Consider the following 25,674-nt stretch of genomic DNA (forward strand, 5'->3'; position numbering starts at 1 on the left):
GCAAGGATTAACCTTAGATCAAGCATTGATTGATATTGGCAGCACAGTCTTTAAAGAAGGCATGAGTTACGTAGCACTGTCACGGCTACGTACACTGGAAGGACTGTATCTAGTGAGTTTTGATGCAACTGCAGTCAGCGCAGTCATTCCTTGCATCATAGAGTACAATAGACTATGTGCACTGTATACACCCCATTTGAAAATGTACCCTATTCCTCAGAAACCGAAAGGTTTGAAAAGGAGGTTCATTCAATCAGAAGTTGTAAATGATTTGGTAACAGTACCACCAAAGAAATTGTAATCAACTCATACTACATCAACTACCAGAAGCACACACAAAAGGAGTAAAAAAGACAAGACATACCCAACTCCACCCACAAAAAAAGTGCCCCTTCAAAGAAACCACATACCCTTCCCTCAAAGTGCTCCGATACCTTGTCCATTCACATTTTTCAATACAACAGGTGTTAATTGCTATGCAAATGTAACAAGGAAAGTTCTATTCCAAATGCCAGCAATTCTTGAAAACATTTATTTAAATGGCGCAGACCAGTTGTGTTTGCAGATGCTCGTCCGTCACAGAAATACAGCAAGTAATCCTGACAGAATTTAAAGTGTCTCAGGAATAAGGCAACAATTGGACTACAGTGCTGGAATGGTGAAATTCACTTTAAACCAACAGGATCCACAGGAATTTCTCTAATGTACTTACAACAAATACTGGAAAGGGAAAACATACGCATAAATTAAATTGTTCACATTTCCTACATGTGGAAACATACATGCAGTCTGTGCAACCCTGTCATTCAGGAACAAGTCCCTAACGAATGCTTCGTGTATGTATCAATACCGAACTGTGATTCCGTTCCATTTCAGCAACTGGTGCAAAATGCAAACGATAGCATATTCTGTACGTCGTGCAATTCTGATAATCGTTCGACGCAACATATACACTCATAGTCACTATGTAATATTAATGCTCCTAAGATACAATGCTGATGGACTCAAAAACAACTGCAAACTTAATGTCTTCACACACGGACAGGTTTCGCTTGGCAAGAAAACCTTCACAACAGTAGCCATAATCTACCACACAGGCGACTCAATCAGTGGAGACCATTATACTGCATACATCAGAAAGCAATGCTCATGGTCGGAATGCAATGATACTTCCATCATTCCAAAGCAGAGATTACCTGCACATCTTTCACATGCCTACTTAATATTCTTAAAGCCTAAATGTACTCATTGATGTACAAACCTACTGTACATTACTCCCCAGCACCAACCAGTACCTTCGTAAGTGGACAAAACATTATTTTTTCCTTCCATACTGTCGACCTAAAGCAATTTACCATACAGCAAGCATTGCAGAAATGCACTTGAGTGTGTGTTGGACAATTTCATCCCCAACGAACCCAATGAATACACTCACACAAACAATACGTGTGCACAAATAACAGTGGCAGTATTTTCCACAGGACGTCAAAGGAAAAGTACTAAGTATGAGGGTTCAAAACTATCCTCGCAGGCAAATCAGTCACCAGCTGTCTAGGAATAGTCATACAACTGCAAGACATATGGACCTATCAATACGTAAACCCATAATGGTACACTACTACTTCAAAATGTACACAGATGTGTAAGTAGCAATTGCAATGCACAATCTTCTAAAGTACCCTTCAGGAATGGGACACTAAACAGTTAGAATACGCCACCTGGTATCTAACTGCAACCAGAATACTACAATGTAATTTGCAGCATTGAAACAACCCAACTCAACCTTCAACAACTACTGTGCTACAAACATATCCTGAGACACTTCCAAAGTATGAGCAGTTACAGTACGCCAACAGGTACGTAAATTCTGCAGTTGCACAGTACAATGCTGCAATACTTGCAAACCACCAGCAGCAACCAAATGCGTAAAGAAATAGTGGTACAAAAAGGAAGCAGGTAAATATTTACAAAACACCACCTCCTATATACAACACCACCCATCCTACCAACATGTATAGGCCAGAAATCGTAAACCATTACATTTCCTCCTACTTCGAGAGTACACCTTAAGTGCTGCAACCACTCCAAACGTGACTGTAACTCATTGTGCATCATAGCAGCAAAGAAATCTTGAAGTTTTTTTTTTAATCCAGCATGGATTTTTTTTATCCCACAGACCCAATGATTTTGCAAAGAAACACAGGAACTGCGCTCATTGCACAGTACACTGGTTCAAAGCATAGTACTTATGAAGTACTAGTTTTGAGGGTCCACAAAGTAAATAAATATATGCAATTTAGTGGACTGCAAAGTAACAAAATACCTGCTAACATGTTTTGTTCTCTTTTCCCACAGATATTGCAGCAACGAGTACAACATTTCACATTCGGTACACAAAAAACGTCACAAGCCCTCCTCAATCCAAACAGTAAGTATGCAAGTATTGGTATCATACTTCTCTACAGTGTCCACAGTGCAATTTGTGCACTAATTTCTGAAATACACAGCAATCAACCAATTTGCAATGCACACCTATATTACCTATATCACCTATTATATTACACCTAGCTTGTGCCTACGCTCTATACGCTTATACGCTTCACTACACCCAGTACAGTGTCTGGGCTCCAGCCATGAACTCAATATCGTACACTCTGCCCACAACTGCCGCACCACTGTACAACTATGCATACGAACATCTATCCACATACCACAAACCCCACACATAACACAGCCACCTACCCCTTAGTCACTGCAGTTGACATTGGATGCCATTTCTTCCACACAATACATAACCTGTTTCCTACGTACACTGTTCACCAAGCCTATAATATGTGGACACACTGAATGCACTACACTACACTACAGTAACCTACCCGATAATCTGCACAATCACAACAATGCAAATTGATGAATACATGACCTCTAATGTCCTCTTTTTTCGGGGGCTGTATGGTAAAGGACAAAATGTAAGTAACAAAAGAAATGCCACAAAACAGCTACCCTGCTGCACTTACAAACCTAGGAATAAATCAGTCTAAGTAAAAAAAACAGGAACAGAAGACTTGTTCAGACATTGCTTTTCTTTCAACTAGCATGTTTCAAATGCTTCTGAAACAAATGTGTCTGAACAAGTCAACTATTGATAGGCTTCTGCAACTACTCATGTTCAATTATTAAACTCACATCGATTTGTTAAAATTGAGCTGTAATATCGAGACAACTTCTGCTGTTCCTGCTTTTTTGATTTAGACTGATTTATTCCTAGGTTTTTAAGTGTTTTATGTTTGTGTATGAATTTATATTTGAAAACATTAAAATATGTAAACCTTTTTAATTATTTTCTGTGTACCCCTGTCTAAATTGGTTATGACAGTGTCATAAGTGTTTTGACCCTGTTTTTTTTACGCCTGTGCATGTTAGGAATGGTAGCTGTTTTGTGGCAATTGATGAATACATCCATACATCTTACCTAACTGCCCTAACTGCTGCAACGTTTAGCTCCTTGCATTCCACTGGCACCTTTTAGGCCATTAGGTCATGCCCATTGTTATGTACATCATTTCAAAAGAAGGTCTCAACACATTTCACTGCAGCACGTGGTACATAGCTTGGCAGGCATATTGAAAACACTGTGTTTGTTACGAACGCCCCGCGGTTGGTTACATTCCATTTGGCTCATTCAAATGCTTCCCCGTTCTTACAACGCTGGCGGTTGCCATGGAGATGTGGTCTGTCAGCCTCTCGTCTACGCGCAGCTCATGTTGCGAACTAGCTGTGGACACGTCGTGGTAGGCTCCGCCCCATGCAGAGGATTTAAAAGGAGCATTCACTCTCAAGAAGCTGCTTCTAATTAGCGTTACTGCTACAAGCTACTCTGTGAAATTCTACCATCTGTTTTTTTACCTCGGGTCGAACTATGACTCCTCTACGCCTAATCCACTGGTTTATCTACTTTCTGTTTACTTACTGTTCATCAGCGGTTCCGCCTAGCTGACGAACATTCAGGCCAGTCCTTGTTCCAAGATGGCATCGCGGCGGAAGCTCTTCTCCTCGCCGCGGACTTCTGTGGATTCGAATTCTGTCCGACAACACCCATCCTTAAGCCAGCAGCAGAACTATCCACCGCAGGAGCCCTTCTGCTTTACCTCAGCACAAACAGCCTATTCTGCAGTCGTTCAGAACAGTAAGCTGTTTCCAACCTTTTTGTTTACCCTGATTAAATCATACCCTCCTATCACTGCCTATACACAGCCGCATTTAGGTAATACCTACCATTCCAGATACGGCTACTCTTGAGAACTGAACTTTTCCTGGCCACTCCCTGTAATACATTAAAGTTGAAGAGACTTGGACTTTTATTGCTGGATCCTCATTGTGCAGATTTGGACGCTCTCCTGTTGGTACACCATCCCCGCTCTAGTTGCGTCCCTCGTGCCGCCCGGGTAGCCTCCTGTACTAACTTCCTGTTTGTTATTGTGTCCTGTCATTGTACCAGCTGAGTTTAGATCAACCCTCCCCTATTAGTGGGTAAGCTTCTACTCCATTCTACTCCATTTTACTTTTTTGAGGATTCTGTCCATGCTTCTGGGGAGTTCAATTCTTGTCCTTTCTCTCCAGTCACCTGATCCCGTATCCATATCCTGCTGTCGTTATATCTCGTTCAAGGTGTTTTCTCAGGTAGATTGCTGTCTTTAGAAACTGTTTTCTTCTTCACTTATTACGACCATCATCTTAATTGTGTTTTGTTTTTCTTCCTTGGCCTCGGTGTGGCGGTGTGGGTTTTCGCGCTATTTTGGGTAACCAATCCCTCTGATTGTGACTTTTTGTACAACAGAGGTGTGTGTTGCATAAAAGAGATCCTCAAGTGGATGCCTGGTTCTCGGAATTCTCCTTTGGGAACTTATTTCTGGAGCAGCTCCCTCTCATGTGGTATCTTGAGGTAGAGCAACGCCCCGACCAGTTCAGCTAGGTGGTGAGTAACAGCGTTACTGCTTAAGTTTTTAAACTTCTTTTTCCCTCCTTTCTTATTGTGTAAACGAAACACCATTTGAACACCATAACCCCCTTACAATGTTTCAAGGACGTTGCAGTACTTCCTTTTCTTTGACCGACAGCCCCAAACATGTTCATGCTGCAAGACAACAAACTGCGTACGGTGGGACACCCACCCACGTATGCTGAGGCAGCGAACCCACAGTCTGCCATCGTCCACCATTGTCTCATAACAAACTGCACATATAAATGTTCCTTTTGGACTGTATAAGCACATTTTATGTATGTTGCCATCTCTGCATTCAGGGCAGCATGTGTATGACGCCATCATCTCTACTTATACGTCGTACTACCTTCACTGTAATGACACTACCAACATTCGGAAATGCATGCTACAATCAAAACACATTGCCTGCTGAATCCTTTCTTTTTTTCCAGCATCCTCTCCGGAAAGCGAAACCTAACCTACCTCTCCTTGAACAGGACAAACACTCATTGTAAAACATCCTTGAGTGGGAAGCATGTTTAGCTCCAAGGTCAGACATTGTATGGAATTGTAGAAAAAAGGATACATAACTTACAGTGAAGTTGCTCTGCCCATGTGCCCCAAAGGTAGTCTGCAATGATTCCATACGACGTACACTGCAATTTGTCACCCTCCCAATAGAAGCATGGACGTTGCCACAGTTATGTAAGTAAAACTTTACATCACATGTATATTACAAATAAAAATGTATTCAGCTGCAGGTCTGTATGCATATTTATAAAGTTACTTTGCTGCACACTTTCTCTCTGTACATTTTACGGAGGTTTGTGACGGCAGTAGGCACGTGCTGTTATAGTGCCATGTCTCCACCATTCCCCGTAAACTGCAACTGTGATTCTACCTTGTTTCCTTGCCATTCTTCCCCACCCCCATGCAAATCCAGACATAAAGGACAAGACGAAAAGGGAACACAATTTGTGCACTAAAACAGCACACCTTCTGCTCACTCGTGCAGTGCTATGTTCCCTGTTTGCCCTTACTGTGGCCTTTCACACAATTACCAGTTCTATGCACCCTCAGTGTATTGAAAGTAATAACGGCCACAGGTGCATGCAGCAGTCAACCGACATACAAACATCGACAGCTCACATTTCATTGATGCATTTTTTAGCAAACCCGCTCCTGCATTCTCCTGCACTCTGAGGTGACCTCCATGAGGGTTCATTTTTTATTTATTTCTTTGCACACACACAGACACATTGTGCCGTGGGTCAAACAACACTTGCGACCACTGTCATGTTTTGTAAAAAAAGAAAAACATGAAAAGAGCGTCTGGTGGGAACGTTTGAAAGATATTTTGCTTGTGTGGAGCCCTACAATCACAGTATTACCTATAAAACAGAGAGCAAGGCAGTGGGTTAACATATGACGCTACTCAGTAATACACAGCACATGGTCCATAAGTCAACAGCCACCTATGACGAACGCCTTCCCGCTAACTCTTCTCCTGTACGCTGCCACTAATAAGGGCTACTTACAGCTATTCTTATTCCTCTTTCTTCTCAGACACCTAGCACCTTACTGTGCCTGCCACACCTTCCACATTCCAAAAGACTGGTGCTGGACCAAGCATTGCAAGATTACCATAAACTATTTCTTTTCCGTCATTATCTGGGCAGACGATACGGGCCTGTATGTCCATTTGCGGTTCCGGCAATACGAACCAACCTGCAAACGTTTATGCTGTACGGCATCCCAGAGCCAACAGCTGTTACCTTGTCTGCCTGGCAAACAAAAGGTGTTCTTCCACACGGGCCACCAAGCACCACTAACTACTTGTTTTCCCACTTTGCTAGACGAGAACAGAAGTGCACAGACGGCATTGCTCACTGGATTTTGTTTGAAAAATAAAAGACTGATTGCAGCCGCCTTACACGTTCTTGTTAACAATCTGTAGCAAAATAAAGCACTTGCAACAATTCACTGTGTGTTTGGTAAACTATGGGAATGTTCTAGAACCGTACTCCCTGTGGGCGCATGTCTGCTTTTGTTTTTGTTTGTTGTTCCTTTCCGGAGCTAGGTGCTCATGACAGAGTGCACTATGCTTGGCACGCACACAACGAAAATACCTGGAGTGCACGCTGTGAGGAGCGACTCTCCACAAGTAAAGTCAGTCATGCCAGTGACTGTTGCGATGGTGTATGCCCCGCACACGTATAGGTAATGGAAGCGATGCACACATTAGAATTATACACAATAGAAACGCCGACCGCATTCGTTGATCATCTAAAGTACTACACAAAAGAAAGCTAAGAGTCAGATGGCCTGCCGTCCTGTATAAGGTTGCATTTAACGGCGATGATGATGTCGGCTGCAAATGTTTGTGGGTCGATCTGTACATTATGCAGACTTTACATGTGTAATGCTTGGTAACGCATGTCATGTCGCAATATCTTGCTTCACTCTCAAAGCACAGGGTATGATCAGGGGCACACCATATCAAACCTAAATGGTGGCATGTTAGTCTGTGAACGGTAACAAGTCTAATGACGTACATCATATGCAAGTGCAGCCACTTCACACCACCTCTAGGGGTGTACGAACTGCAAAATGTCCTCCACAACATTCTGTAATGGTGAGCACCCACAGGAGACATGCATATTTCCAAGAGTGTACACTTGGGTTGCATATCAGTATAGGAATGGACCCAAAGAAGGAAACAATCTGAAACCTACTTCAAACCAGTGTCCAGACTGTTATGTCAAAGGGCCCTAGCCATGCGCACAAGGCAGTAGGGGCTTGCCACTCCCAATACAACATAGTACATCCATTACAAATATCCCGATATCATCTGCAATAGTCTTCCTATCCGCAATGGGCTCTGAAGGTAGTCGCCTGTGCAGCTACCCGACAATGAATTATATGTCAGTACCTGCATACATCGGCCATATCGCCAAAGTTACACTGTAAAGAAATCCTTTCATGTCCCAATTTCTTACTACACTCCCTGAAGCAAGGCTCTGTTCACGGCCACACCATTCCAAACGCAAATGGTGTCTTATATCACCAATGCTGCTGGAGGAAATATAACTTGTCCTCCACAATGATTCTACACTGGCGCAGACCTTAGGACATTGACATACTTAAAGGTGTGGGGGATGGAACAAGGTATGGGTATATATGGTTACAAACACTTAACAAATTTAGCAAAGGCAACTGAAATACACTCTGTATGTGTGCAATGCACATACCAATAGCACAGTACTCCCCTAAATGGATGCATTGTGTTGCGGGGTTGTGCCCAACAGCCTATTCCTTGGACACACCCACTAGAAGACAATCGAGCCATGCATGGGAACATGTGGCCACGTATCTTTCCTGCTTACAGGTAGGTATGGTTACACTAATGAACCCAACCAATTCCAACATTCTGAAACCTACTCCCAACCAATGGCCCCAGCCATGCACACAAGCCAGTAGGGGTTTTGCAGGCACAACACAACATAGCACACTGACATTAAATATCCTCATATTGTCTCCAAAGCACTCCCCATCCCCAATGGAGTCTGCCTGCATTCACCAAAAAATGATAGTCGCCTCTACAGCTGCCTGCCAATGAAGTATATGTGAGTAGCTGCGTCAATGGTCCATATCGCAAAAGTGTGCTGGTAAAAAAAATGCTTCCATGTGGCAATGTATTAGTGGCCTTCCTTGAATCAAGGCTGTGACCAAGCCCTAGCCTCTTGGGTACATTCGGAGGTCTATGGCCTCCGCCCATGCACCCACAAGCCTAGTCCTTGTACACACCCACTAGAAGGCAACAGAGGCATGCATGGGGACATGTTGCCACATAGCTTTCCCGACTACAGGTAGGTATATCTTCACTAACAGACCCACACATGCGAACATTCTCACACATACTTGCAACCAGTGGCCACATTCTTATGTCCAAGGGACCTAGCCACGCACACAAGACAGTAGGGGCTTTACCGGCACAACACAACATAGTACACTGACTGCAAATATCCTCATGTTGTCTCCAATGCACTCTTCCCCAATGCAGTCTGCCTGCACTGACCTAAATATGATCGCTTGTGCAACTACCCGCCAATGAAGTGCCTGTGGGTTGGTGCGTGAATGGTTCACATTGCAAAACTGTGACGGTACACATTTCTTCCATGTACCAATGTCACCCATTCTCAATTTATGTCCGTCATCTGCGATCCAGTCCTCATTTCCAAGGCAGAATCCACGTCGTTGCCACAGAAGGTAGTCGCCTAATGAGCAACTTGCAAATTGCTTCACTGCTCTCCCATGCATGGAGGCATTGCATTGCGGGGGTGGTGCCCAAGCCTTATGCTCTTGGGTACAAGGGGAGGTCTACAGCCCATGCCCATGCACTCAGAAGCCCACAGCTTACTCACAACCACTACAAGGCAATGCAGGCAAACATGGGAATATTTCGCCACAAACCCAGCGCCATAACACAATGCAAGCGCACAAAGTCAACATAACCACCGCCACCCCTCGGCTACAGCACAACAAATTGTAATGTCTTTGCATCCCCCTCTGTCACCCACCTTATCCTGCAAACCATGTTTAGCAACCCCTTCCGAAGCGGCACTATCCTCCGATACACCTATGGTGGCATTTTCCAAAAACGTTGACGCACAGCACGCTTCCCTCCAGCTAACCACCGGCTGCGTCCAATGTTCGCCGACATCATGGCGTACTGCAAGCCAATGAGGCTTCGGTCCATGGAGCGAACAGGGAAATGGGTCCACGTAGCGGACCCAGATATCACACATTTTTTTAGACATACATTTCCGTTCTTTGCAACAAAAGTACTGGTCGGATATCCACCAAACTCACAGAAGCACGCTTTCTGACCTAAGCCCCCGCTCCTGTTGTATATTTGGTGAAAATCCATCCAGCCATTCGGCCTGTAGCCGTGCACAAAGTTTTTCCCCATTCAGTCTATGGGAAGAAAAAAAGAAAATTTGGGACACCCCTATAACTTTGCCCCCCCTGCACGAAACCTCACCCAACTTGACGAAAACATTCAGAGCTGGCCATATACTCTTTTTGCAAAGTTTAATGAGGATTCCTCCAGGGGGAGCAAAGTTATAAGCTGCCGAAAAAGTGGTCTTCCTATGGGTTTAGCAACTTAACCATAACTACACGGCCGCTACCGCGGGCAGTGTAATATATTATATATACTTTTTTTTTTTTTACTGTGCATCAATTTGAAGATAAATGGACATTTTCATGTTAAGCACACAGTTACATGATTATTATATAATAAGAAAACCATATACTTGCATGAACGTTTGGATGTCCACTGGATGTCCACTGAGGAGTAAAATGTAGTTCTTTCACTTTCACTTGCAAGAGCAAATTGCCTCAATGCTCTCCCATGTATGGAGGCATTGCAATGCAGAGGTGGTGCCCAAGCCAATTGAGAAATGAAATTTCTATTTCAGTCTATTTGTTACTTTGAAGGGCATGTTATCACTTTTTTTCAGCCTGGTAAGTAAATGTTATCCTCCAAATTTCTACTCTTACAATTTCAGGGATGCGGTACAATGAGACTCTTCTTTCATTCCTGCAAGTTCCCAGGTTCTCTTGGCTTTCTTGTTTTCCTGCAGAAAGTTAAAAATAGTATGTTCCTATTTCTTTTAATACAGCAAGAGCAATATGCGATGAGTCATGGGGAGTCATCACTAGCCCCAGCCTAAAATCTTCTCCCATGTGGCCAGAGGAAGGCTGCTGCTATCTGATCCTGACTCTCGGGATGGTAATATGAGGGAGGATCACATGGGAGGAGATGGCTGTCAGGGAGAGGTGATAACTTCTTTCGGAGATGCGTGGTATTCTTCTCTATATGAAGAGGAAGACCCCATAATCCCTCATGACATGTTATTTTCCAAATTGTTCACATGTTAAAACCCAAAACACTATCAATATCCTCCCCAGTGGAATAACATTTATACCTTGGGTATGCACGGTTTACATTCAACATACTTTGATCATAATGATTTTGACCTGTTATATGAAAGAGACATTTGGTTTTGCCATTCTAACAGAAGACGTTGTGGAGAAGAATAGTGTTTTGCCATTCTGACAACAGTATTCTATGGATGAGACATTTTGCTTTGCCAAAGAAGACCCCTTGTGGAAATGGCATTATTTATCATTCATTTGACCTAATTAGAACAGCATATTTCCAGCAGGCTTCCTGAATTGGTTCAGGGGAAGAGAGCCAATGATTACCTTTATTGGAGTTACCTATTTTGAACTTTCACTTTATAATTTGTTGGGTTGGAATCTGGGACAATTGCCTTGCACATTTTTTGTATATGCTAGTGTGAGGGTCAGCTACAATTTGGACATAAGGTCAACTTGTTTTAGTTTCATAGGTAGGGACATTTTCATTAGGGTAGGGACAGATTGGCCTTTATTCCACCCTTTTTGTTTTAATAAACATGGCAGGGGTTGAGAACCCAACAACTTTGTGTCCGTCTCTCATTTTGGACCCCTCACAAATAGTAAGACAATTGTTTTTCTCATGTCCATACTATTATTGATTTAGAAACCTTCACTATTATTTTAATTCTTTTCTAGCTATCGCTAGGCAATAATTAATATATACAAGACTAAATGCACATGGGGACAGTCTTGTGGTGTGATTTGTGGTTTGCCACTCTTACATAGCAAAGAGATGTACCATTGGTTTTCATGATCAAAATGTTTTTTAATAATGAGTAACAAGTTTGTGACCAAAACAAAACCTGTTGCTTTACTAACAACAACAAATTCATTTATTTGTAACTGGTACATTTTTAAATAAAATAGTAAAGTTTCATAATATTGAGTGATCTTAGTCTTTGCAGAAAAGAAGGATTCTCATCCATTGTAACAGACAATGAAGGGATAGGTGGAGTCAGATGGAGGCGTTGAGGGCGGGAATAGAAGCTTGCTATGGGGCAACGATTGGTGGATAAGCAGGATCTGAGTGATATAGAGCACAAAGGATAGGGTCCTAGATGCACCTTTTAGCTATGAAGTCTGACTGTACAACCATCTAGTCGCAAGTGCTTGGAGTCCACAGTTGGATATCGATGCAATCAGCGACAACACTTTGGACAGACAGAGGGTGACAGTGCTGTTGAGTAAGACTGTTCACAAAACTAAAGGTGCATAGATGGAGAAAGATGGATAGAGCGAGATACATGCATAGAGAGATGGAGATGCATACAGGGAGATGCATAAAAGTGAATGCATAGAGCGATGATGGATAGACTGATAGTTAAAGAGATACATAGTTGCATGTATAGAGGGATGGATGGAGATCGAGAAATGCATCGATGGATAGAGAAAGATGAATCGATGCATAGAGGGAGATGGATAGAGATGGATGCATAAAGGTAGATGGAAAGAATCATATGGATGGCAAGTGAGAGCTGTCCAAAAAGATGAGTAGAAAGATGAATATAGTTGGGGAGATGGATGGATAGGGGTAGATCGAGAGATTCATATAGAGATGGAAAGATGGGTAGAGATGGAGAGAAAAGGATGGAGATATATTGAGAGATGCATACAGAGGGATGGAAAGACGGGTAGGGATGGAGAGGTAGAAAGATGAATAGAGTGCAATTTAGAGTTAGATAAAAGAGATAGATGATCTAGAGAGGGCTGTACAGTGAGATGATAGAGAGAAAGGTTGGTGGTTGTCATAGATTGAGTGAAGAAGAGGGGATGTAGAGGGAGTCATCGAGGTAGAGCGTGAGTGTGACTTTGTGAACAGAGTCATTGTGAGATGAAGTGATGAGTGTGAATTAACCTGGTTTTGATTGGTGGGGGCAGAGCTATACATAGCCAAAACAGTGTCTCCATACTAATTTTAGGAATTGCACACCGTATCCTTCCCTCTGAAAATATTTATATTCGAAATGCGTTGGGCAACTATTATAAGGGTCCTTATGGCGTACATCATCAGATGAAGATACATTTATTACAAGTTGAATTTCTTTTTACAATTGCCTACAGAAATTGTTTGCTGGTATTTCAGTAAAACCACAAGAATGACATTGCTTACTTTGTTGAATTTGATAGATTTGTGATCTAATGATTGTTTCCAATGAAACATTCTGCACTAAAAATTTGTGGTAAAAAATCAGTTTACATTGTTGATTACGTTAAATACTTTTGCTACTGATATTAATGAAGACTTTGACTCAACCATAGTGCAGAGGGTACATATACATAAACGGTTGTCTATTGTGTTAGCATAGTTCACTGCTGCATCAGTCCTGTGGGCGTTTTCAGAATGTCGTTTTGCTCTTGTGATGTTTGTTCCACTTGGCTGAAATCAGTTGTCTTCCTCAACAGAGGTGGCTGATTTTAGGAGGCACTGGATACACATTGCAAACTCCACATTTCTCAGCAAGGTGGGCAGTAACCTTCTGGGTTTAGTTAATGGTTTCCACAACGGTGGGGCCCTCTGTTCACAGGAATATTCAAGACAATAGGCTAGCAACACTGTCATAGCAGGGGGTCTGCAGTGCTGGGGGGTTGGGCACCCAGAGCCCGCAAGCTCCTAAGAGACCACAGTAATGTGCTGATTTCCCTAACTAATGGCCTCAAGGTACATAGTTTCCATGTCCAGCAAATAAAGGGAGCAAAACAAGAAGTTGTTTTCTGCTGTGCGCAAGCCTTGGAACGCAAAAGAAAAGAATTTCCAAAGTAGAATGTATTACTATTTTGCAGAAATGTTCCTCTTAGAGTTAATGTTCTGACAAATGAAAACCATAACCCCATTGTGTATTGGGTCCTCAAAAAATCTGCATTATTTCATTTCATCATTATCACAAAGGTATGTTATGTTACTTTGCATTTATATAGCGCCTTTTGTACCACTGGTATGATCTCAAGGCGCTGGTAGGTTGAACGCCCTCGGGAACAGTAGTTCAAGTCAGCTTGGGATCGAGCGCCTTCATGCTCCATGCAATCCATGCACTCTAACCGTTCCATGCTGTTCAACCGTTCCATGCTGTTCAACCGTTCCATGCTCATCAACCGATCCATGCGCTCCAGCCGTTTCATGCGCTCCAGCCGTTTCATGCGCTCCAGCCGTTTCATGCACTCCAACCATCCTTGTACAATGTCCATTCCATGCCCTCTATTTGTTCCATGCAATCCATCCATCCCATGTACTCACTCAGTTCTATGCACTCCATCTTTTCAGTCAGTTCCATGCCTTCTTTCTGATCCATGCACTTCCTGCATTCCATCCGTTCCACCTACTTCATCTGTTACACCCACTTCATCCGTTCCACCCATTTTTTCTGTGCCACCCATTTTTTCTGTGCCACCCACTTCTTCCATGCCACACACTTCATCCGCTCCACACACTTCGTCCGCTCCGCACACTCCATCCTTTTTGCACACTTCCTCCTTTCCGCACACTTCATCCTTTCCGCACACTACATCCTTTTCCGTATGTGTTAAATATACAAATCTTATGTCAATGGTTTATGTTCCCAAAGGGTTATTTTCTGTTACGCAAAGCAGCCAGGAACTATTGTGCAAATTTACCAACAACATTTTCATATAGGAAATGTATTTAGAAAATGAGAGCGATTTACTTGCTTATTGAATTGGTCATATACTGAGTGAGGGAGTATTTTATTTATAAACCTCAATTTATTTGCAAACTGAGCTAAGAAAATGCATTTACATTATGCAGACCGGATGCAAAAAAGACTGCCTGAGATCATGCTGAGTGACTAAAATGATTTTTATTATGTTATTTGTTGAACGTAGACGTATCTTCGGGAAGCAATGTGTCATAGAGAGAAGTAGAGAAGTACACAGTGAGGGAAGTAGATTCCAAGGGATCAATTACCAGGGATCGAGGAGCTAACCATGGGGCAAGGGAGGAAACCGGGGGTAGTAGATCGCCCAGTCTCAGGTTAGTTGGAGGGTGTGTAGTCTTGAGAGTTTGGGATAGTCTTAGGAGTTCGGGAAAAGCCATTCTTTGAAGAGGAGGGTTTTGAGCTCTGTCCCAAAATGTAAAATCGAGGGGATGCCACCGGTATTGACAGTAGGAAGTCCCAGAGTCTGGGGCCTGGGCTCGTCTTCCGAGTCTTTCCTTCCTGCACCGCCAGAGGTAAAGCCTGCACATGTTTAAACTTCCGATTTACCAGGTGAGTGATGTTTGTGTAAGGGGTGTGGGTGATGTGTGGAAATGTACAATGTGTCCATATGTTTGGCAGCCGGGGGCTTCATCATGGAAACTATTGATCGTGACAGTGCTGCCTTTTAAGTATTTGTGCAACATCATCCAATTTGCTATACTGAGAATTTGGGAATGGATTTTGGCCGCAACTTCTGTCAACACGATTTACAGTGACCTTATTGGCATAGATTGTGGCGACAACTTCAAGAAAATTATTTACAGTGACCATACAAAACTAGATTGTTTTAACTTTATTTACAGTGACCATAAATGCATAGTTTAAGGCATCAAAGTGTGTCACAATAGGAACGATGGCATTTATTATGTACTTCAAGGAATTTACACTGGCAATACTGGAATATGCTGTGAACTCTGGCACCATGAAGATGTTGTTGTTAGCTTATGAGTATGTGGACATGGCATGTACTAGACCTTTTCATGCATCACCCTAGAGAATCAATTGTTAATTGTATGACTTTCGTTAACCTGTTTTTCTCCAAAAATAAGCTGCAACATGGACCATTTGAACAGTTTTTTTATTTTAAACATTTTTTCAGGAAAAACACCTGCCATCCCCTAAATCTTGGTGCGAAAGTTGTAAACTACTAGCCACCCATAAGTCACTCGCCACCTAAATGCTATACATGCTCCCAGCATACCATTTCTTACTCTCCAAGAGACAAATATCGCTAGCCAATGGCTAGTGGCAAGTGCAAATTTTAAGCGCTGCTTGGGGCTCTGTTCTATGCTTGCTTACTCGCTTGCGCTAATTCTTGGAAGAAGTTAACGCCCTGCCTTAAAGGTATTCACCTGCTGCCACTTGTTTTCAGTGTCAGTAGCCCCATCCGAGCTGCCCGACTCCCAAGTTGCCTCTGCAACTGCAATGTGCATAATGATGTTACTGGCCCTGGACAATGAAGACTGGAATGTTTGGGCCAGGAAACCCCCTCCCCCCCTCCGTTTCTCTGTTAGGTGTAAGATGTCTGGTTTTAAATCCAATCTTACATCTAGTGCTGCTGTGGCAGCATGATTATCCTTAGGCATGAGTGGTGGCCCAGGCCAGCTTGAGAGGATTTTGCGCATGGCAGCATGCACTTCTTTGAGGAGTTTGGACAGGATGCAAAGGAAGATCGTTTCACCACAGATGAGGTGAAGGAGTGAGGGGCAGGTGTCTGAGGGTGCAGACTGGCACTGAGACTAGGGTACTATATTCTGCCCACATGAGGAGACATGGGGCCGTCGGTCCTCTGAAGAGTGGACGAGTGCCAGTGCAAAGACATGCATAAGTCCACTAAAACAACGCAGAGTAATATGGAGAGGTTTACGATGGGGAAAGTGGCTGCACAAGGAGGCACCCACTCGGACAATCCAGTCCATCCATCGTAATGTACGGCTCAGGCCAGAGATGAGGACCCCACCATCGTGCAGGTACTTAAGGCGGTGACAGATTTCAGAGAGGGCATGGAAGACCAGATCGTCCAGGTGGGTGTCAAGGTTTCCCTGTTCGGAGAAGATCTAAGGAATATGTCTGAAAGAGTGGGGGAGGCAGAGGAAAGGATTTGCCAGCTGGATAACGGAGAAATCACTCCACACACAGGTACAGGGCCTCCAGGCGAGGCCACAAATACTGGAAGACCGAGCTAAGGTGAGATCCTGGAAGTCGAACATCAAGATTGTGGGGCACCCGGAGAGAATTGAATGGCCGACCAGGGATCATTACCTGGAGAAAATGATAAGGGGGGTCCTGCAGGCCAAGGGCCTTACCAAATTCTTTGCAGTTGAGAGGGCACAAAGCGTCCCGGGCAGACCACACACCTCAGGGTGCACCGCCAAAAGCGGTGGTGGCTAAGCTCTTCAATTTCAGAAGTAGACACCATATTACAGGCTGCCTGGACCAGAGTCCTGATGAAAGAGTGAGTGCAAGTCTGATTTTCCTGAACTACATCCTACCGGTGCAGAAGGCAAGGAGTCCTTTGAGGAGGTTAATGCACCTGCGAAATATACGCTTACGTTCAGAGCGAAGATCAGGGTTATGGTAGGGGAGCGATCCTGGATGTTTCAAACTCCATGGGAATGGATGGCGAGTAAAAGGCTGCCGATCTTGGGCCCTACTGAACGGAAGAGACAGCTAAAGAGTGCTGGCAGAGGGGTGTGCGGGTGTGTCATCTATCTACCAAAGAGAGGAGTGGAGCAACAGCCCACCAGGACGACTGACTAAGAATTACAGGATTGCCGTTGGAATGGATGGACGCTTTGCAGAGCTGCACCAGGGCCTGTGCAGCAGGAAGACCAACAAGAACAAGCTGCGGCAGGAGGAGTGGAAAGAGATGTGGGGGACTGAAATCGGCGGCAGATGTTCCAGTAGCACATGGGTCAAAAGACTGCAGGGTCTGGAGTTGATGCCCACAGACTGTGAGGGTGCCCTTCCTTGCTGTCTTAAAGTGGTGGGTAGAGGAGCTGGACATGGGCTTGGGGAAAGATGTGTTTGTAAGTGGCAGGGGTTGTACAGTTTGGCAGAAGCTCTAGTTTTGAATCTGGGAGAGAGGGGTAGTTGGGTGACATGTTGGAGACTGTTTTGTGGTGACAGATACTTCATGGTTGGGGAAGAAGTGTAGAGAAGGACTCAAGGGGTCAGTTAAGAGGAATTGGGGAGGGGCTGCAATGGGGAGTTGAAGGAAGGTTAGTGGTCTGGGCAGGTTCACATACTGGGGAGTGGGCAGTAATGGATCGGTTCAACAGAGGGCAGAGGACGCACAGAAAGTGGAGATAGAAGTATGGTTAGTGGAGTTATGATGGTACGTAAATGGGCTAAACGATAAATTTAAGAGGAGCGCAGTATTCCAGTACTTAAAATGGCACAAGCCGCACATGGTCTTAATTCAGGAGATTTATCTTCTGGGGACCAGGTGTCGAATACTGAGATGGGCCTGTACACATGTGTGTCAGACGTGGGATTTACGAGACGTTCCAGGGGGGCGGGGATACTTATACCAATAAATCATTGGGCATCCAAAGCACTAGAACATTTCTTGAAGGGGTCAGGGTACAGTTGTGGGGTTCGAGGGAGAAGTTGGGTAAGGTGGACATCGCCTTCATTAACATATACGTCCCACCCATGATGTTACAGTACACACTGGAAGAGGTGATGAGGGTGCTGCTGCCTCATCCCATGCATCATTGCCATGGAGGGTCAGGACAGAGGCAGGCACATCAGGAGGAATCTGGAGATTGGAAACTTTTCACCTCCAGGATGCAGTAATGAAGGAAGCTACTGATGAGTTCTTCTGATTTAATAAAGAGACAGTGGAATCCAAGCAAACACTGGGAGGCATGCAAGATAGTGCTGAGGGGGGAAGGGCCATGGCGGTTGTCTCAGCTAACCAAAGGGAGAAGGAAAGGCAGTTGGAGAGAGCAGCTAAGGTGCGGGAGTTGGAGAGAAAACTGAGAAATTCACAATTGGAGGAGGTTCTAAAGGAATTAAAATAGATGAAGGAAGACGTTTGCATTGGTGCCCTGGACAGGGCCAAGATGGTATGGTGGCAGAGGGAGGCCCGCATTCACTAGTGGGGAGATCAAACTGGCCTGGTTGGCGCAAAGAGAGGAAAGGAGTTGGGTGGTCAATGAGATAAAGGGTGGGTACCGTGAATGGCTAATGTGGGATTCTAGGGATATTTCGCAAGCCTTCGCCGCGTATTATCGACGGCTGTACTTGACGCAGCTAGACAAAATGGAGGGCGGGATACAGAATTCTGCCAGTGGCCCGCCTGTTGGCAGAACAAAGGAAATCCCTTGAGGGGGAACAGGTGGAGGAGAGGGAGGGTGCAATAGCCCAGCTGGGGATTGGCAGAATGGCTGGACCAAATGGTGTTGCGCTGGAATTCCAGTTGAAATTAAGAGGAGATGGTGGGGCCAATGTGGGACATGTTGCCAGAGAGTAGGGGGAGGAGCTCCTTCTGCCTGATCTCAGGGAAGCCACAATAGTGGTGTTACCGAAGGAAGGTAAACCCAGGGAGCGGTGCCTGTCTTGCAGACCTGTCTCCTTAATAAATATTGAGACTAAGATACTAGCCAAGGTTTTAGTTACTCAGCTGATCAGTTATACCCACAATAGTCAAGGAGGACCAGTGCATCTTTATCCTGAACAGGTCCACCAGAATGAATATTAGATGCAAGGCATAAAATAAGTAGTGTCGCAAAGCAATTTGCTATGCACTTCTGTAGGTTTGCTAATTAAATTGACACTTATGTAGCAAACCTAGCTATTTAAGTTACCATGTTCAATGAAGGCATGCTCACCCTGCATACCTTTCTTGCCCTCAGGTCTCCCTCCACCCACTGTTTCTCTGTTCACTGCAAACTCAAATGGGCTAATGGAGAGAGTGCACCAGTAATCATCTCTTCCACTCTTAACTGCCAAAGGCCTGTGTGGGAGTCTTAAGGCAAGATTTTTCTTTCTTTTTCTAATAATTGCAAAACAGACGTAATTGGGATAATACTTTTATTAAGCTAACCATATCCTTTCTGGCAAAGACCAGTATGTTTTAACTTTATTTTAAAAAAGACAGTCATGCAATTCTTTCTAAAAATGTAAGTTGTTACACAATGCATAATTGCAGTATTGTTAAAACATTGCATTGTCTCCATGCTTTACAGTCAAGTTTAGGTTAGTTTATCTAAATCTCATTGTGCCAACTATATTTCATTTTGTTGGTTAAGATTCATATTAATGAGAAAACACTTGAACATAAACATGACATCTGGTGGCATTTAAAAAAAATGTTGTTAAAACATTGCTAATCAAATGGATTGGTTTGCTAATCATGACAATTTTAATTAGCAAACTCTGCTAATCAATTTTTGAAAACTAATTTATGCCTTGTAGATTACTTCATCTGGTCCTGTGGTGGGCGAAATATACGCAGCAGCTACTGGACATCCTGGCACTCTATGCCCAAAAGTCCTTCGGCTCCATTGGCTGGGAATACCTAGTTGTAGTTTTGAAGAGAATGGGCTTCGGAGAGGGATTTGTGGGTTTGGTGAAAGTGCTGTATACTGGTCTGACGGCCCGGGTGAGGGTTAACGGTGTGGTCTCTGAACAATTTACGCTACAATGGTGGACCAGACGGGGATGTCTTCTTTCACCCATGTTGTTCGCACTGGCCCTGAAGACCCTAGCGCAATAGATCAGGAGTGATCTGGAGCTGGCAGGCCTCAGGTGGCCGGGGGGCAGTGAGGAATGGATATCGCTATACGCAAACATCCTGCTATACCTGACAAATCGAGACAATTCCATTCCGAGGGTGTTGGCCATCCTAGGAGAATTTGGTGCATGTTCAATATTGAGAATAAACTGGAAAAAGTCCATCCACTACCCAGTGGTGTTGGGGGGAAGTGGGCCAGAGGGAATACCCGCTGCTGAAAACTGAGGAGAATGGATTCAGATATTAAGGAGTAGTAAGGACGAGACCCTCATTGGGGCACTTAATCTTATCCCAGCGGTGAGAATGTTTGAGTAAGATGTAGAGTGGATGACCCTCCCAATTTCACTGGTGGACAGGGCATCACTTTACCAGATGGTAACCCTCCCAAGACTGTTGTGCATAATTGAGCACTCCCATAGGGCAGTATAAGAAGGGGAGTTTGATAAAATTAACATGATATTGAGGGAATTCCTGTGGGAGCCTAAGACGCCCAGGGTGAAGATGGGCACATCAAGAGGGTGGGGAATCCTTTGTAGACTGGGGTTGATGGGAAGGCAGGAGTGGGAGGCATGCCTGTAAGGGGGGGGGGGTTTAATGGGGGGTGGTCCCATCAGTAACAAAAATACTGGTGGGAATCACATGGAGGCAGACTCATAAATACTTGGGGTGGGACAAACCACTTATCTTAGCCGCCAGGTTCTGAGGGAATAGACTGATTAAAGGTAATCAGAATCTAAAATGGGGAGGGCATATGGAAGTCCAAAGGAATTAAGGTTGTGGGAGACATGGCATGTCCACAGGGAATGTGGTCATTCCAGGAGGTGAGAGGAATGGGGGTTGACAAGACCACTACAAATCTGTGCAACTTCGGTATGCATTGTTACCGCACACGAGATACCGCACGCCTCCCTGATCGACGTAACGTCTTGGATGGGGAGATTCAGGCTAAACAGTTATGCATCCTCTACAAGACTTTGGCTCTGAATTCCACAAAGCAGTTGGGGAACTTGAAGAAGGGACGTGGGAGACCTTGATGAGGAGGAGTGGAGGGCATTGCTGCAACACCTTAGATAGGTGGTGATGGCATCCTGGCTGAGGCTAATGCAGTTCAAATAAAAGTACAGGATCTATTACTCCAAACACCAGCTTCGTAGGATGGCAGAGGGGATGAGGAGACCTGCCCTAAATGCAAAACTCGCAGGGGCATCTTTATCCACATGGTATGGGAATGTCCGAACTTAGTTACTGGAGGAGGGTCCACAGGGAGTTGGAGAAGATCTGGGGAAGGTCAATTCACACCTAAAAGAGTGCTGCTTGGGATGTATGGGGAACAGGATATGGATAGATATGGGGGGTCCTTCCTGAATATTGTATGTGTCGTGGCCAAATAGGCCATAGCAGAGAAATGGATGGGCTCCACTGTCCCAGCTATCTTGGCATGGAGGTCATACAGAAATGTATGTTATGAAAATGGGGGACCAGGTGGTGTATGAGAATAGGGGTTGCCCGCAGAAGCACATGAAGAGATGGGGGCAGTGGGAATGAAGAGAAGGGTAGTGGGTAGGCAGGAGGGCTAGGGGGGAAAGAAACGGGGGATCGCATTCAGAGGGCAGAAGGGGTGGGGGGCTTGGGTTGGGGGTAGAGAGAGGTGTGGGAGGAAGAGTAATGGGAATTGGGCTTGGGGGAGATGGTATCTCTGCAATGAACGTGCTCATTATTGTGAACCTGACTGTACAAAAACAAAAGGAATTCAACAAAATAAACAATGCATTAATGTGCCCAGTGACTGCCAGGGCCTGCACCACAGGTTGTGTGCACTTGGAGAACATATCTGCTAGCCCAGCAGGGCTTAATAGGTTGGGGCAAAACCCCCATTGGAGTTTCACTTGGATCTGAAGAAGGGACCGTAGTGATCTTCACTGCTTACCCACAGGCTGGCTCCTGAGCGCAAATGCTCATGACCGGGCGAGATGCTCCCTACTTGAGATGGATGCCCCTGGTCATGATCACCATGAGAGCTGGGACGAGTAGATTTCTGTTTATTTTGGGCATGGTCGACTTGCTGGGGCCAACTCAGTCTTGCTGCCTGGCATATGTGTACTCTGGTCAATGTACAGGGATGCCTTTTCTGCCTTCTCTGTTCCCTGCGGCTATGTGGCGGGGACCATGGGTGATGGTTACCTTTTTCTCTCTGGACTTGTTCCTGACGGGGACATAGCCAGTGGAATGTACAGCAACATTCTGATTATTTGTTTTACATTTTTTTTAAGAAACTTATTTAATATGTGATCAAACCGAGAGGGTTATATTTGAGTGCGTTCACATTCTTGTATAAGCATGCAGGTTTTTTTTCTGCCATTATGAAACAAAATTAATTTATTTTTGTGTCCTCTCTTTCAGATCTTTCAAAAAACAGATTTATTGAAATACCTTCTGATGTTTGCTTGTTTGCACCGCTTGAGACCTTAAATTTGTATCATAATTGCATAAAATGCATCCCAGAAGGGATTCGAAATCTGCAGATGTTGACGTACCTAAATATTAGGTGAGTAGGAACTTCATATATTCTGATTTACCATAAATACTTGTCAAATGTTCAGACACCTGTTTCAAGGCACTATAGAACTTTAATAACCAGAAATATTTACTGAAAAGATTAAATGGAGATCTATAGATAAAATGTATATTTGAAAACGAAAATGCAATCTGAAATATAAAAATGGAATACAATCGCTGTGTAGGGTGTTGATGCGTGCAGTGGGGGCAGAGCAGGCTAGTGGGGGCAGAGCAGGCTGTTTGGCTGATGATTTTAGAACTTCCAGGGCATTCATAAAGACATTTTTCAGGGACCAGATGTGGTGTTGAGTGGTGGTGCTTAATGGGCATAGTAGAATGGTGTGTCAAATCGATTGGTAGGGGTAAGTGTCATTCAGAGAATCCCAAGCTTCTTAATAACGCATCATATTTATTGGTCATATGGTGGGTGGTTTTGGTGACACTCTGTTGATTCCAGGCAAATATGTTGGCAGCAAAAAAAATACCAGCCTGCAAATAGGCCAGCATATTGCTACTGCATTTATAAACTGAAAAAAAACACACTGGCGATGCATGCTGCATGGCATTTTGGTTTCCGTGTGGACAATTGGACCCAAAAACCACATGTAAATTGGGGTGTGCACTGGAGAAGGAGTGATGGTATGAAAAAAACTATCAGCTCTGAGCTGGTCCTCCCTAGGTAAGTGGTATCTGGGAGAAAGCCAATAGGGGCAGTGGATGAAGGAGTCTGGTCATGGGAAGTCAGGCGCTGTGAAGGAGATGTAACTCCAAGCGGTTTTGGTGTCCCGAGGTGCCAGCCATGGTAGGATAGGAGCACTTGGGGGGGGTCAGTTTCATGTAAGATTTCAGCCCTCCCTCACGCCTGTGAAATGAAGATCCGGGAAAACCTGCTCGCACTTTCACAGGAAAAACGGAGAGGATGACATGTTTCGGGCCTCAGGAATATACCAGCATACGGTTCAGCCAACGTTATTCCACTGTCAGAAAAAAGAATCGCATACATTCAGGCTGTTTGGTGTCCATAGATTTGAGATTAAAGAGTGCTTACTTTGATTTTATGGTTGATTTGAGTTAGTTACCTGCAGGAGGCTCTGGTTTCATCATTATCTGTAGGTGGAAGGGACTCTGTAGCAGGCGAGGAGATCTGTGGTGTGTGTTTGGAGCTTCTTGGAGTGTGGATTGTTCCATGTTGTCGTTTTTTTTTCTTTTTTTCTTTCACCCGAGCAGAGTGAAAACATTACAGGCAAAATGTGCACATGGCAGACGGTCCCCAAAGCCTCTCGCCCCCTCCCCTGCCCGACCCCCCTATACCTCTTCTCCCTCGCCCCAGTCCCCTCCAGTACTCTGGCGGTGCTCTGGGGTAGGAAAGTTATGACCGGGAACTTTCGGTTATAGTCTAACAATGGGGCCCAGGTGTCCCGGAAGCGGTATAGAGTCCCCGCCCTGGCCGCTGTTATCGTTCCATGTTGTCTTTTAAGTAACAGCAATGCAACCTCTGACCTTTCTTGTGCCGATGTGTTGCATGCTGTAGGCTGCCATTTTGTGGTTGTTCCAATGAATCCTACGGACTCCTCACTAAGCCCCTGACTAAAATCTCCTCTCATAAACCCTTAGGCATTGAGAGAAATGAAAACCCTGGCAACTTATAAAGCTAGAAGCTCTCCTAAATCCCAAAGGTAGGTGAAAGATTGTCTGTAGATAATAAGAATGTAAACTCTAAAGAACTTTATTTATCTATACAATCCAATCTGATCCATATGATATTATTTTTAAAACCTATTTTTATAGGCATTTAAATTGAGCAATAATAAACCCCAACCATGGTAGAAGCAGTGCACTCATGGCTTTCCTTGTGTCAGGTAGTCTATGGGAATTCATACAGTTAGATAATGTCCAATATTCTCAGATTGTGCGGACCCCTCTGCCGTACATAATCTCCTTTAAGGAAGTCTCAACCAATTCCCAATCTTTTTGAAATGTGTAGGCATCCCCTTATATGTTGTATGCCATCCATTCCATTGCCATAAACCCCCACAGTTTGTACAACCAATTCCTTGTCGTTAGCGGCTGCATTTGTTTCCAGCATTTCGTGATTACCAGCCATGCCGCTATTATCATTAACATGAAAGCCTTGCCATGAGCCCTAGTGGGCAAGCGGACCCCCGGGTCCTACAGACCACACATCCATTCCGTTGGTGTCAGAACTACATCGAGGGTTTCTATTGTCTTTATCTGGGTCGTGACCTCCTCCCAGAATGTTCCCAGCCTCACACACTCCCTCCAGGTGTCTCCAATCCCCTTTCATACCACATCCCCTCCAGCACTCCTCTGGGGTTGCCGAGAATATTTTGTGCAGCCTCTCCGGGGTATAATGCCACTGTACATTATTTTATACCAAGCTTCCCTAATCTGGATCAACCTCGTCAGTTTAGGGTTCTTCCCCCCACAATTGTTCCATTAGGATCTCTATCTCCAGTGTCTTGTCTCATCGGTGTAAATACCCACATGCCGGGCCCGAATCCCCTACCATCAGAATCGAATATAGCTTCAACACCATCTGCATGTTTCCTGTATGTGTGGTGATTAACTTTTCAAAGGCTGTGAATTCTCTCCCTGCAGCCACCTTCCCGCCCCCCACCCGAGCTAGATATCCAGTGCCTCAACTGGTAATATTCCTTTCTATCCATTTCAGAGAG

General features: G+C 44.4%; 1 protein-coding gene across 2 annotated transcripts in view; it reads left to right on the forward strand.

The window, feature by feature from the left end:
* The window catches only part of LRCH2 (leucine rich repeats and calponin homology domain containing 2), a 2,196,342-nt gene that overhangs the window by 175,757 nt on the left and 1,994,911 nt on the right, over positions 1 to 25,674 (forward strand). For both annotated transcript variants that reach the window (XM_069612877.1, XM_069612878.1), the window contains exon 2: positions 22,823 to 22,967. In XM_069612877.1, coding sequence (XP_069468978.1) covers positions 22,823 to 22,967 — 145 coding nt within the window. The remainder of the gene's footprint in view (positions 1 to 22,822; positions 22,968 to 25,674) is intronic.

This window comes from Ambystoma mexicanum, chromosome 5p (assembly GCF_040938575.1).
Source record: "Ambystoma mexicanum isolate Mex_15411 chromosome 5p, UKY_AmexF1_1, whole genome shotgun sequence".
NCBI lineage: Eukaryota > Metazoa > Chordata > Amphibia > Caudata > Ambystomatidae > Ambystoma > Ambystoma mexicanum.